We start from the raw sequence: 14951 nt of genomic DNA on the forward strand, positions 1-14951 counted from the left end.
GAAGATTCCGAGATTATCAGAAGGTGCCCCATATATCGCTACAGTTAACAACAAGAATTATTTACTGACAGCTCAATGACAAATGCTTCAGAATATTAGTTTAGATAAAAATCATGTACATTAACTGAATTACACATGACACAGTTTTTAACAAAAATAGGAACACATCTTCTTCCTCTTCCGTTTTCTGCAGTATAACACTTCAGACTGTAATCAGTTATTAAAACTGCAACCCAAGTACAGTACAATTTCTGTTAAATATTCACAGTCCTTGTGGTGATGTTTTTTGGCTTGTGGGGCATTCGATGGCATGGTTGTCAATGCCCCTACAAATTCCCAATCTTTTCACTGTCCAGTCTCGCCATTTTGCTGAATGGTGATGAAATGATGGCAACACAAACACCCAGTCCCCGGGTGGAGAAAATCCCCAGGAATTGAACGCGTGTCCACATGATCCAGAGGCAGCAATGCTAACCACTAAACCACGAGCTGTGAACAATTTAATGGAAGTACTGAGTTCCTTTTCTCAAAGTGTAAACTTGCTAACAGAAATATGGCAAGACACTTATTCCATGTTCGTTCTTACAGGCACAATTTTTATCCGAGAAATTTGCAGTATTGGTCCATATGACCCATCAGTGATACACAGTTTTATATTTCTTGTAACAACGTTTAGTTTCAAGTAGTTATGTGTACTACTAGAAGGGAACAGTTCCTGTTAAGCATCCAAGCTTTATATTTCAATACTGATCCATCTAGTACTATCAGACATTACAAACATCCTCATTCAAATTAAGGATTGTTTATAATTTCTATAGAATGCTTCACACAGTGCAATGTGAAGTACATACTACTCCTTAAGGTTCAGTGTGCCTTTTCCAGCAGCATTCAGCATAATAGAACCATCAAGGGGACATTACAGATCCCTAAATTTGAATGCATCCCACATTTCAGATATGGAGTCCATTCTCTTGCACAACTCCAGATATAGCAGTACCTAAATATTACTGATACAAGAACTTACATTTTATTCAGTACAACTGGAGGGTACCACTGCCTACAACACAGCAATCTCGACCAGAACTGCCCATGGTCCTATATGATTGTTGATACATCTACATTATTTTACAACAGTTCACTTGCGCTTGTAAATGGTTCACGCACCAGACTATCAAAATTTACCTTCTTCTAAATCTTGTTTCGAGCTGTACCTTCCCCATAAAAATATGAAAAATGCCACAACTCTGTAGAAAAAAACAAATTTTGAATAATGTTGTACTTCTTCTTTAAACATGACCTTTGGGGATCTGGAGGAAAATTTCACTTAACATGGTTTCTGAGTAATACTGCACTCCCTCCCTAAGCAAGGTCTTTGAGTGATTAGATATGAAATGGGCTTACAAAATATGTATTATTGAAGATTTGAACATAAATGGGACAAGTTTGCACAGTAGTATTGTCTTTGTGAATAGAGTGACTGAGGGCAGTGTTTGGACTGTGTGGCAAGGAAAAGAAAATAGAAAATTGGAACCAAAGAGATGATACCAGTCAGTCCTCACAGACAGATAGACAGTCTCGCCCACCACCCCCACCCCACCCCCCACAACCCCATAATCAGTCTGCAAGCAGGGCTTGTTTGCATGGCCCAGAGGATAGAAATGGTCACGATCCTATAGAACAGGAGATGTGTGTCTTCCTTATCAGTATGTTCCAGTTCCCACTATTGTACTTAACTGAGAGCCATACAATTCACTCATATTACAACATAGACTTCATATCATTACTCTTCTCTAGAACAATATGATACGTGCACTTGATTAGGTGTCCACCATTACACAATAGCCTGATATATTCATAGTGAGTTTATTTCTGGAAATTACAGTTTGAGTATGGATCAGTAAATTCCTAAATCAATAACACTTTTCCTAAAAACAATATTGCAACTGTACTAATAGTCAGTAAAGAACTTAGAAAAATACAGAAAATTGGTAACTAACATTATGTTTGTCTGCCCTACACTTATTTCGGATGCAAAACTTGTTTTGTATGGTCTACACTATACTGCTCTTTAATGATTCATGTGACAGGTCTTTCAACAATAAGGCCTTGGGATGAGGGATTTTGCTTATTACCAAAGGCACCTCATACAAGCAAAATATTTCTAGTCTTTGTACTGATTTTGGCAGTTCTAACATGACTTTTTGCCATTACTGATCCACCAGTACAAAACATTGGTTCAATAGCTTTATTGTCATATTTTGACAAACCTCTGTTCGCATGTAGAATCAAAAGATTGAAACACTAACCTAGCATCAATGAACAATTTACTATTCTCAGAAGGTTGCCAAGCTAATAAGGAAAGTAATGGCTTAAATAATTATTTTTCACCCATGATGTACTCAAATGAGGTAATTTGTTTAAAATTTTTTTGGAGTCGGGTGTTAAGTTAGCCCATCTCAGATGTTTGTTGGAAGAAAAGGTCTGACAAAGATGGCATAGTTCTTTCATCACTCACTCTGCTGGGTTTCCTTGTCTATGGTGTTTTGATATCAACACATATTTAATGTTATGAACTGATTATCTTTGTTGGCAAGAGCATTTTCAGTACCTGCCAGTTGACAAAGAAGTCTCATCTTGTTTAGTGGCTATTTTCAAGGACCAAGACCTACCTATAGACTCTCTTAAGTTTTATTGAGACCTGATACACTAGTACTGGAGTGGCACTGCAGTTGTCGTTATGCAGTCAAGAGCTTATTGTTTGATCTTCAGATGTAGCCTTAATGTCTTTTCATATAGATTGCTGCAAATAAATATCACTCTTGCTGGTCATTGTAATGCCCTTTCAAAAAAACTTGTAACTTCCGTGTGTCATTTACTGATGGTGAATTAATAAAGGGTTTCATGCTTGCATCAGTTGAAGAAATGTGCCCAGAGAAAGCTGATCTATGTAAAAACACCTGTTTGTCAGCAAAAAACTGTGCGTCGAAGAGTAAGTGATTTTGCTGAAAATATACTAACTCAATTGTATGAGAAAACTTGACACTTAAAGTAGTTTTCTTTCGCTGTGGATGAGTCAACAGATGTTTCGGGTATTGCACAGGTGTTAATTTTTATTCGAAGGATAAACAAAAATTATGAAGTGTATGAAGAGCCTCTTGATGTTCACAGCATTTAGGCCATGACCATTGGGGAAGAAATATTTAGAGGAGGAGAAAATACTGTTTAGTGGAAAACTTAAAGTGTATTACATCTGAAAGTGACAGAAAAATGTGTAGAAAAAAAAAAGATAAAAATAAAGATTTTATTGCTCTTGTGTCAGAGTTGGTAGAAAATGACGGTGGATCAAAACTTAATAGTGCATTGCATCATTCATAAACAGTCTTTGTGCAGAAAATGTTTGGATATGTCAGAAATTGTAAAGCCAGTCATGTCTGCTGTTAATTATACAATGTTACAGTCACTCAATCATTGTCAATTCCTTGAGTTTATTGAAGATATTGACTTACCATCTTATACAGTAGTACACTGCCTTTGCTGTGGAAAAGCTGTGATGTAATTTCTTGAGCTATGAACAACAATCACAATTTTCTTGAATGAAAGGAATCGTTCTTTGGCAGAGTTACAAACCAAATGAGTGGTTGTTGAAGTTATAATTTTATGCAAATTAAAAGTACATAATTTAAATTACAAGGAGAAAAACCAGCTAAGGCCTGATTTCTACACTCATATTAAATCCTTTACACAAAAAAACTGTTTTGTTTCAGTCTCAACTGACCAAAAAATGTTTCACACATTTTTGGTAGATTTCACTGTTGAGTTCTTTAAAAATAAATTTTGAGTATTGATTTTCAGATTTTGATGCAATTGCAAATATACCAAGATTTTTCAAAATTTTTTTAATACCAATATAGAAACTTTTGATCCAGAACTTCAAATGGAAATGGTTGATTTACAATGTAGCAAGATTTATGAAGACAACTATTTAAATTCATCATTACTGTAATTTTATAAGAATCTTCCACTCACACAGTCTGATCAGTTGTGTAAGTTTGCTTGTGACTTTCCTCCACTTTTGCCACTACTTATGTCTGTGGGGGGGGGGGGGGGGGGGCGGTCTCCAAAATAAATGTACAGAAAATATTTTCAAATCAAAACTAACTGCTGAACATTTGAAGTCACTGCAGATAATTTCCGCTAGTAAACTTGATCCGTAACTGCAAACAGTTGTAAGTGTTAAGTTACAGCAACATAAGTCTCTTTAATTTTACTGTGTGAATTGCTTTTGTATGTCACTTGGCTACAGTAAATTTTCAGGAAGTCTCATATAATTAATTACAGTTAAAGTGTTCAACTACGTTATTTTGTAGTTGTGGTCTACAGTCCAAAAACTGGTTTGTTGCAGCTCTCCATGATACTCTTATCTTGTGCAAGCCTTTTCATCTTGGAATAACTACTGCAACCTACATCATTCTGAATCTGCTTACTGTATTCATCTCTTGGTCTCCATCTATGATTTTTACCACTTGCACTTTCTTCCAATACTAAATTTGTGGTCCCTTGATGTCCAGAATATGTCCTATCAACCGATCCCTTCTTTTGGTCAAGTTTTGCCACAGATTCCTTGGCTCCCCATTCTGTTCAATACCACCTGATTAGTTACATGATCGACTCTTCTAATCTTCAGCATTCTTCTGTAGCGCCACATTTTGAAAGCTTCTATTGTCTTTTTATTTAGACTGTTTATCGTCCATGTTTCACTTCCATACATGGCTACACTCCATACAAACACGTTCAGAAAAGATTTCCAAACACTTAAATCTACATTCAATGTTAACAAATTTTTCTTCTTCAGAAATACTTCTCTTGCCATTGGCAGTCTATGTTTTATATCCTCTCTGCTTTGGCCATAAGCAGTTATTTTGCTGCTCAAATAGTAAAACTCATCTACTTCTTTAAGTGTCTCATTTTCTAATCTGCTTCCTTTAGCATCGTCTGATTCAATTTGACTGCATTCCCTTATTCTTGTTTTGCAGAATGAGATTTTCACTCTGCAGCGGAGTGTGTGTGCTGATATGAAACTTCCTGGCAGATTAAAACTGTGTGCCAGACCGAGACCGAACGTGGGACCTTTGCCTTTCGCGGGCAAGTGCTCTACCAACTGCACTGCCATGTCTCCGCAATATCCTTTCTTTCACGAGTGCTAGTTCCGCAAGGTCACAGGAGAAGCTTCTGTAAAGTTTGGAAGGTAGGAGACGAGGTACTGGCAGAAGTAAAGATGTGAGGACAGGGTGTGAATCATGCTTGGAGAGCTCAGTTGGTAGAGCACTTGCCCGCGAAAGGCAACGGTCCCGAGTTTGAGTCTCGGTCCGGCACACAGTTTTAATCTGCCAGGAAGTTTCATCCTTGTTTTGCAGTTGTTGATGTTCATATTATATCATCCTTTCAGGACACTGTACACTCCATTCAACTGCTCTTCCAAGTCCTTTGCTGTCTCTGACAGAATTACGATGTCATCAACAAACCTCAGAGTTTTTATTTCTTCTCCCTGAACTTTAATTTGTATTCCAAATTTTTCTTTTGTTTCCTTTACCGCTTGTTCAACGTACAGATTGAATAACATCAGGGGTAGGCTGCAACCCTGTCTCACTCCCTTCTCAGTCACTGCTTCCGGGGTAGGCTGTAACCTTGTCTCACTCCCTTCTCAGTCACTGCTTCCCTTTTGTGCCCCTTGACACTGCTGCCTGGTAGCGGGACAAGTTGTAAACAGCATTTTACTCCAGTATTTTACCACTGCTACCTTCAGGATTTGAAAGGAGTATTGCAGTCAACATTTTCAAATGCTTCCTCTTTGTCCTCTAACAATTCCTGCCTACCGGTTCTGCTCTTCCTGTCAGTCTCATTTTTTAAATGTTTGTGTTCGCTTTCACCCACTTCATTTGTTCCATTTATAAATTTTCTCCTTTCATCAATTAAATTCATTATCTCTTTTGTTATCCAAGGATTCCTGCTATACCTTGTCTTTTTAGCTATTTTATCCTCTGTTTTCTTCAGTATCTCGTCTTAATGCTGCACATTTTTCTTCTACTGTATTCCTTTCCCCTGTTATAGTCTCTTAAAGCTACGCATTTGTCTTCTACTGTATTCCTTTCCCCTGTTCTAGTCAACCATTGTGTAATGTTCCCTCTGAAGCTGTCAACAGTCTCTAGTTCCTTCAGCTCTTCCATGTCCAATCTCCTTAATTTCCTACGTTTTTCCAATTTCTTCAGTTTTAATCTACAGTTCTCAATAAATGTGTTTCTTAACTGGTCATAAAATAAAAACAGCCAGTGATTGTAAGTATTTTGTACAATTTATCCACTTTGTAAATTTTACACTGTAGAGTGTTACTTCACATAATGAGCATGATTCGTTGCTGAATATTACTCATCATTAACCCTCATTAATTGAAATACTTTGTCTGTAGGAATCAATGCATTGAATTCCAAAAGAAATAGGTACTCAAACAGATTTATAATACAGTATTGTAATTTTTTATTTATAGTGCAATATATTTTAAAGGAAGCTTTTTAAAGATATTTGTTTATGCCTGTGCTTCAAAGTCTGTTGAAAATGGAACATAGTGTTATTGTTAATTAAATTCATGGCACGCACAGCTGCTGCCACACTAGCATCTTAAATGAATTCATGTTAGTTATCAATGACAAATGGAAACTGCAGTTCATAAACAGACAGTGCAAGGGAAAATGTGGGTTACCATGTACTGGCGAAGGAAAGATCTTGCAACATTGTTGTATAGAGTTTGCAACATCGTAGTGAAATCCTGAGTAGTAGTATGGGTGACAACAATCGCTGTGTGAGGCACATTGTGATCAACACAGCTAACGGAATACAGCATCGTTGGAGCTTCTGCTTTACAGAGTGGTAGTTTATGGGACAATGCATGACTTAATGTTCTTTTACAGTGGCCAAATAGACCCATCAAGGCCAGAAGGCGTTTCTGAAATGGTTATTAAAGACTAAAATAAATTACACCAAACAGGCTCCTAATGCAAAATAGCCTTCATTAGGCAAGGCAATTTCTTGCATTTTCTTCTACTCATTGAGATAAATTACCTGTAATGGGAGGCGCATGATAAGCAAGGATTGACTGTAACAAAAAAGTCATGGTGGGTCGAATATCACGCATGTCTGATCCATTACTGTGGGCTGGGTTGATGGTATTCGCGGTTCAGTTTTGGCCCGTGGGTCATACTTTGAGGACCCCTGGGCTAAGTATTCGACCAGAAGTTTATACCTAGAAGATTCCACAATTCTTAACACCTAGAAGATTCCACAATTCTTTCGGAATTTGGGCTACAATTTTTACTTGACACATTGTGTCAAGTCTTTCAGTCTGTGACTTGTGGCATGATTACAACACTGCTCCTAGTATTGTAGTTATATTTTCTTAAATGACAGCATTTCATTTATACATTCTTACACAACAAAATGTGCACATCCTTCTGGTATATGAACAATAAGGCTCTCTGGTATAGAGTTTGGTATACCAATGTTCCACATAGCACATCTTTCTGTATCAACCACCACTGTATTACACCAGTGCACGACATTAATAACTGCAAATGAGTTAATGACTCAAAACCATGACCAGAAGGGGGGGGGGGGGGGGGGGAGGCTCTGAGCACTGTGGGACTTAACATCTGTGGTCATCAGTCCCCTAGAACTTAGAACTACTTAAACCTACTAACCTAAGGACATCACACACAACCAAGCCCGAGGCAGGATTCCCCCTGAAGCTAACCTGCGACCGTAGCGGTCACACGGTTCCAGACTGAAGCGCCTAGAACCGCACGGCCACACCAGCCGGCTTTCATAAGGTACTGTTTGACTATGCATTACCAAAGAAAATGTTTTTGGTTTCCTTGTTTCATTACCTAGTAGTTTATTGTGTGTGGTAATAAAAAACTGAAATTGGCAAAGTGTGGCATTTTGTTTTCTTTCTATACGTAATCTGAGAGTAAAGTAGCTCTTTAGTAATGCACTTAGAAATTTCTTTATTGTTACTCATGTTATTTCTGCTTATTTTCTGATGGTAAAACAAGGAATTCAAACATTTTGTCGAGCTACTGTCAGTGCCACAGCTTTCTAGATTATCATTCAGAATTTGCCAATAATTTGAAGATGTAATTTTTTAACAATATTGAACTCGTTAGAGTGACAGTCTTTTTATTTCTTTGACATGTCATCATCTTACTGGTTATTTTTCCTTTCTATTCATTTGGAAGGTATGGATCTTCAATCAGGCTCCCATAGAATCAGCCATATGTAATCGTCTAACATAGTCCTATTCACTAATTATCAGAAGGGCTAGTTTTTGATGAGCATTGTGTGGCAACTCATTATAAAACCAAGAACATCCCATAATTTTATAATTTCACAATAATTAGTTTTTACATTTTTGTTCACACAAAATTTATGTAATCATGCTAGATATGAGATTACAATGTAAAATAGTATTTATAATGGACAAAGTACAAAACCAGCTGCAACTTGAAACTTCCTGGCAGATGGAAACTGTGTGCTGGACCGAGACTCGAACTTGGGACTGTTGCCTTTCGCGGGCAAGTGATCTACCAGCTGAGCTACCCAAGCATGACTCATGCTCCGTCCTCATAGCTTTACTTCTGCCAGTACCTCATCTCCTACCTTCCAAATTTAATAAAAGCTCTCTTGCGAACCTTGAAGAACAAGAACTAGCACTCCTGAAACAAAGGATATTGCAGAGACATGGCAGTGCAGTTGGTGGAGCACTTGCCCGCGAAAGGCAAAGGTCCCGAGTTCAAGTCTCGGTCTGGCACACAGTTTTAATCTGCCAGGAAGTTTCATATCAGCGCACACTCCACTGCAGAGTGAAAATCTCATTCTGGAAACATCCCCCAGGCTGTGGCTAAGCCATGTCTCCGCAATATCCTTTCTTTCAGGAGTGTTAGTTTTGCAAGGTTTGCAGGAGAGCTTCTGTTAAGTTTGGAAGGTAGGAGACGAGGTACTGGCAGAAGTAAAGCTGTGAGGACAGGGCATGAGTCGTGCTTGGGTTGCTCAGTTGGTAGAGCACTTGCCCACGAAAGGCAAAGATCCCGAGTTCGAGTCTCGGTGCGGCACACAGTTTTAATCTGCCAGGAAGTTTCATATCGGCGCACACTCCGCTGCAGAATGAAAATCTCATTCTGGCAGCTGCAACTTGTTTTGTGTAATGTGACAGTAAATTGTATTTTCAGTGTCTTGATCATGTCTTCAGTGTGGTAACCTGATAGCACCATAAAACATTTTAATCTATTATAAAATACAAACTTAAGTTACTTATTTTGAAGATAAAAATATTTTGTCTGATCGACTTCTTACATTATGATACATTTTACTGTGATATTTATATTTTGAAACCTTTAAAAGGGATAACAAAAAATCCTTTTTGTGAATAGCATAATATGTCACATATATTTTTATAGAAAATATTTCTCTGTAGTCAGTAGCCATCAGTTTATTAACGCTGTTGTTTGAAATAGAAACATACACTCTTTTGTAACTTACATTTTCTAATTTTTCAGGCTGTTGCATGCTGATGATTTCTTATGTACATCAGATTATCCTCGTTTTTTGACAGTAAATGCACGAAAATCAAAGTATTGTATGGTATGCAAGTTCTATAGTGCAAGGTAATACATATATCCTAATTTTTAACATTCCGGAGCAAAATTATCTTCTTTTCACTCTTAATAAGTATGCTCATTAACTCACTGAGAGGTGTCAGCACTATGTTGAGCTTCCAGTGTACAAGTCATTACCAGAGAGAGATCCATTCAAAGTGGGTAGGCGTCAGAAATGGCATAACATTTAGTCAACTGCATAGATATACAGAAAATTTCCACACTTATTAATTCTATAATTAGCCTTATAAATACACACAGAAACTGGACCACTTACAATAAGAACATAATAGAGTTTGTAATCTACCCCTCCCTCACATCGTTTGTTGATTGTCACTCACTTCATAATTAACTCTTTTAATTAGCTTTGAAAAGAGTAAGATTTACTATAAACTTTTTACTTATCTTATTTTCTTGTTTTTGGTTTTAGTTCTTCACACCTAGGGGTTGATTCTTGAAGCTGAATTTTTTTGATATTATAGATTGTCATGGTTCCAGTTGACATAACAACTTTTGAAAGAATTGCCTGAGAAGTAATTTCTGTTTCTGTAATTTTTATTCTTTCACATTTTCCTATATCGCACTGTCTGTACAATTTCCACTTCAAAATCAAAAAGTACATTGTTATTGTCAAACATAAAAACATTTCTGGTCAAGTCATAAGTTTGCCCACTACTAATCCGTTCTGCAGTACTAACAATATTCAAAAGAGTTTACAAATTTTCTTGGCAAATGAATCTCTGCCAATTTATATGATTATTTTATAAATGAATCCTGGAATAAGCATAGTAAACGTCATCAGATTGTGCAATTAATAACAGGAATTTTAAGTGTGCCAAATATATTATAATTTTCAAAGTAATTTTAGCTGTACATGAGAGCTATTACATACTGATTGTAAGAATAAAAATAAAGTAATTTCTTTTTATAGATTTTAGCTCAAAATATAATACATTGTGTACAAAATCATATGCAATTCGGCTAGTTGAGATAATTTAACCTGTTTAAAAATTTGTAAATATTATTTTGGTATCACCTATTTCTGTTCAGGAAAAGTAATTTTAGAGGAGGATGTCCTATCCGCCCCCCCCCCCCCCCCCTCCACAAAATTTGGAAACAACATGTTTACAATATTTTGTGACAGACTATAAGGTTAACCAAATTGTGTACATAATGATGCCAAAAGATAGAATACAGACGTACAGAAGTATCTGATATGTAACATATTACAGAAAACATAAGAAAAATATTTACTTTACAAGTCATAATTTGTACATATATCAGGACATGGCATTCAGATTTTCAGATCTGTGGAACATACTGTCACAAGACAAAAATTACAAAATCAAAACTAAACATTATAATACTAAACTCTAGAAATAAATACAGTGATAAGGTAAATTACTAGAAGTACAAATTGCAAGTTTATTACCATAAAATCACACCTTCAAAATCTTCAAAAGAGATGAGAAAAAAATCCAGAGCCTAAGTGTACAACGAGTGAGCCGACTCGAAAAACTCACAATGATGGGTACAGATCAGAAGAATATACTCAGTCATGAGTAGGATTATAGCAAAGAATCAATCAGCCACATAAACGAGTACATAAGGGTATGTTGTTGTTGACTCATGAAAGGACAAAAGAATTAAACAAATATTAGGGCCTAAGCTTACAGTGTGGGACCGACCCATGATCCACACCACATCGGGTACAAATCAGCAAAAAATGTTTTGCCACAATAAAATGAATTAAGTTCATAACCACATCAATAAGTTCAATTATATGTAAAGAGTAATTATAGCCTCAATCAGTAGTTGCATCTCTTATTGAGTGCGCGCGCGCACACACACACACACACACACACACACACACACACACACACACACACACACACACACATACACAGTTGTGATGACCATGGGCATGAGTCTGCCCACAACTCAAGTTCCAGTCAGATACAGTATTGCAGTACTCAGGATAAATACAAGTAAACAGAGTCATAAATAGCTTTGAATGATGACATTATCAAGTAGCTTCAGGACCAAAATCAGTGTATGAAAGTGGACATGTATACTTCTTGTTATTTTGTCTATACTAGTAAATATCTTCCACACTATTTGCTAATTGTCCATTCAAACTAACCAACATACTTAAAGACCTAGAAGATTCATTTACAATTGATAAAAAAAATTACAAATCTCAGTCACAACACTGATGTAGTTTGCAGATGCTTAAGTACATTACCCAGCACCTATGATCTCTTGTAAGTTGACTGGTCAAGCAAGGTACAGTCATACTGCAGTGTGGGGAGTGGATCTACCCACATCATTCAGTTTCCTCCCTACGGTTCTCATCACATGCTCCAGTGGATAGGTAACTTCCTGTCTAGCATTCACATTGTTTGGTGTACTAAATATGCTTTTCAATACCTTCTTCACATCACACTGCATATGCTCTCCCTATTTATACTCCAAAAGCAATTATGTAGGATTTATGTCAGATGAGATTAAAAAGTATTCACATATGAAATTTCGAAAAACAGAGTTAAATGAAGGGAAAAAAATGAACTAGCAAGGTGATACACACAGATATACTAAGATACTGTTCCTAATTTTTACAGTACAAATTGTAAACATTGTCCCATTTCAAAATTGCAAAAGGATCTACTCATTTAGTCTCATGGCATATATGTATCAAATTCTAAAGCCCAAATCTATTACAAAACATAACTATATAGTGTATCATAGATTTTAACTCACTCAACAGGTGAAACAGAACTTAAGAAATCACATCATGTTATGTACTACATTCCTGATAAACAAAGCACAACTATTTAGTCTTATGAATCTGCAAACATAGTGTATATTTTCGTATAGACTAGGGATCGTCATGCATCCATGTTCAATGGTCTTGTCTTCCGTACTAAAAGTTAAAAATACTGACACTTTACATACTTGGTTTGCTTGCCAGTAGCTCCTCTTATCTTTACACATGCAATGGACATTTCCACAAAATTCTTACTATACTGGATCTTGTCTCTAAATTGTTGTTTTCAATTTCATCAAATGCTACATTGACACTCTTTACAGGGTTTTATCACCTCTACTGGTATGATAGCATTACTTTGGTTACTTATGTTATCAGGTAAAGATTGAACACAATGAATGGATTCCATAGCACAACTAACATCACACAAGGAACACAAAATATATTACTGTCAAAATTACACTTCCTACTTAGATCCTCTTTCACTTCATTCCACCAATTTGGATACAAATTTTTACTAACCACAGCTAACTTATTCCAAAATGCACATTTATCTATGTTATCATCAATCTGGTCCCAAATGTTTTCACCTTTATTCTCTAGGGTTACAGATAACTCACCTTTACTGTTTGGATCATTACTCTGCATGGCATTAATGAAAAACTGCTTTGACTGGACTGGTATCACATTCATCACTTTTCTTATCTGTATTGTCACCATCATTCACAAATAAATCTGAAAACTTTGTTGTTCTTAAATTCCACAAATACTCATACTCATCATCATCATCATCATCATCATCATCATCATATTGTGTCATAATTACTTCATTGTCAGCATCATTAACAACACAAGTCTCCTCTCCATCGAAGTCACTTACCTCACCTTCAATCATTTGCAATAAGCTACCAGCCTCAGACTTAACAACCTCAGTTATTTCAAAGCTCTCATTCACATCTACATAAAAAAACATTGCCTAGTTCAGATCCAATACAGTCATCACCTGATTTACATACATCAATAACACTGTTTTCTGACCAAGAGAAGAAATCATTAGTACATACTAAATCAAGATTCTCACTACTCTCACATTCTGGTTTGTGATTAAGATCTACACCACTATAGTTAAACATAGTATCCCAAAACGTTTGATCAAAACATACATGAGAAATCTGATATACATTCTGTTCAATTTCAGATACCTGTGCCATGTCATTACCGCTGTTATTATTGTCTAATTGCAAGTGTAAATTGGGAGTCCTGTGCTTGTTGTGTTTCCCCTCTCAAAAACTGTGGACCTTCATTGAGGCTGACTGCTGTTTCCCAATTAGTTACTTCTATGATTGTTACTCTATTAAATTGCCCATGGTTATCCCCATTATTCCTATCCTACTGATGTTCAAAGCTTCTGTCTCTATTAACATTTTGATCCTGATAGGAGTTACCATTATCTCTGTTTCAGTAGTTATTTCCATTGTGATCTCTTATCATTCCATTTGTTATGATACATACTTCTTTCTACTGCCTCTCCAGTCTGTCAAAATATCGCAAAAATTGTTCAAAACTGTCCTCAGGTCTGTGTTCTAAATCCCACTGCAACCTTTCTGGTAATTTCCTTTTAAGTGCATCAATCAATGTAATTTTGTCAAATGGTTTGTCTAGGTGTTGTGTCAATTTCTTAAATTGATTCTTACGTAACTCTTTCAGAGTACCATCCCTATTGCTATAATTAGCACCATTCAAAAATCCACTTTTAATTCTTCCCTGTTCAGCTTCTGATCAAAATTTTATTAAAAAACTTTTTTTGAAACTTTGATATTTTCCCACTAACTTAAATTTACCCATGACACAGATTTCCCTTCAAGACAATTTTTGACAAATTTAATTTTTTGATTGTCATTCATGCCTGACACAAAACTATCTCAACAGTGGTGCAGAAAATCCACTGTATGTAAATTGTCTGATGGAAAACTTTTGATTGGAGTGCTGGATCACGCAACAGCATCATTTGAATACAGATTTTTGTGAATGCAATTTTCCCGAACTGCAGAAAGTTTTTGTTCTAAAATGTTTACATTAGTTTGCATATTGTTTTCAACATTTAAAACTTTTTTTATCTAAATTAGTGATGTTTTGTTTCATTTTTGCCAATATGGTCTTCAGTTGAACTTTGATGTCATTAACAATCTCTGACTGTCTTCGCGTTTCGACAATTAACTCATTTTCCAAAATAATAAATATATTTTCTTAGACATCTTTTTCATTCACACTTTCTAACGCCTCTGACAACCCATTTTTTTAGCTCTAAACCTTGATTACTGAGTTGGTCTATTGGCTATTGTACCCTATCCATTTTACTATTGTTTTCTATATCTAAAAACAAAGATGATGTGACTTACCAAACGAAAGTGCTGGCATGCCGATAGACACACAAACAAACACAAACATACACACAAAATTCAAGCTTTCGCAACCAACGGTTG

General features: G+C 36.1%; 1 protein-coding gene across 1 annotated transcript in view; it reads left to right on the top strand.

Annotated features, from left to right (window-relative positions):
* The window catches only part of LOC124799149, a 162484-nt gene that overhangs the window by 127300 nt on the left and 20233 nt on the right, over positions 1 to 14951 (top strand). The window contains exon 5 of the mRNA XM_047262687.1: positions 9603 to 9710. Coding sequence (XP_047118643.1) covers positions 9603 to 9710 — 108 coding nt within the window. The remainder of the gene's footprint in view (positions 1 to 9602; positions 9711 to 14951) is intronic.

This window comes from Schistocerca piceifrons, chromosome 5 (genome assembly GCF_021461385.2).
Source record: "Schistocerca piceifrons isolate TAMUIC-IGC-003096 chromosome 5, iqSchPice1.1, whole genome shotgun sequence".
NCBI lineage: Eukaryota > Metazoa > Arthropoda > Insecta > Orthoptera > Acrididae > Schistocerca > Schistocerca piceifrons.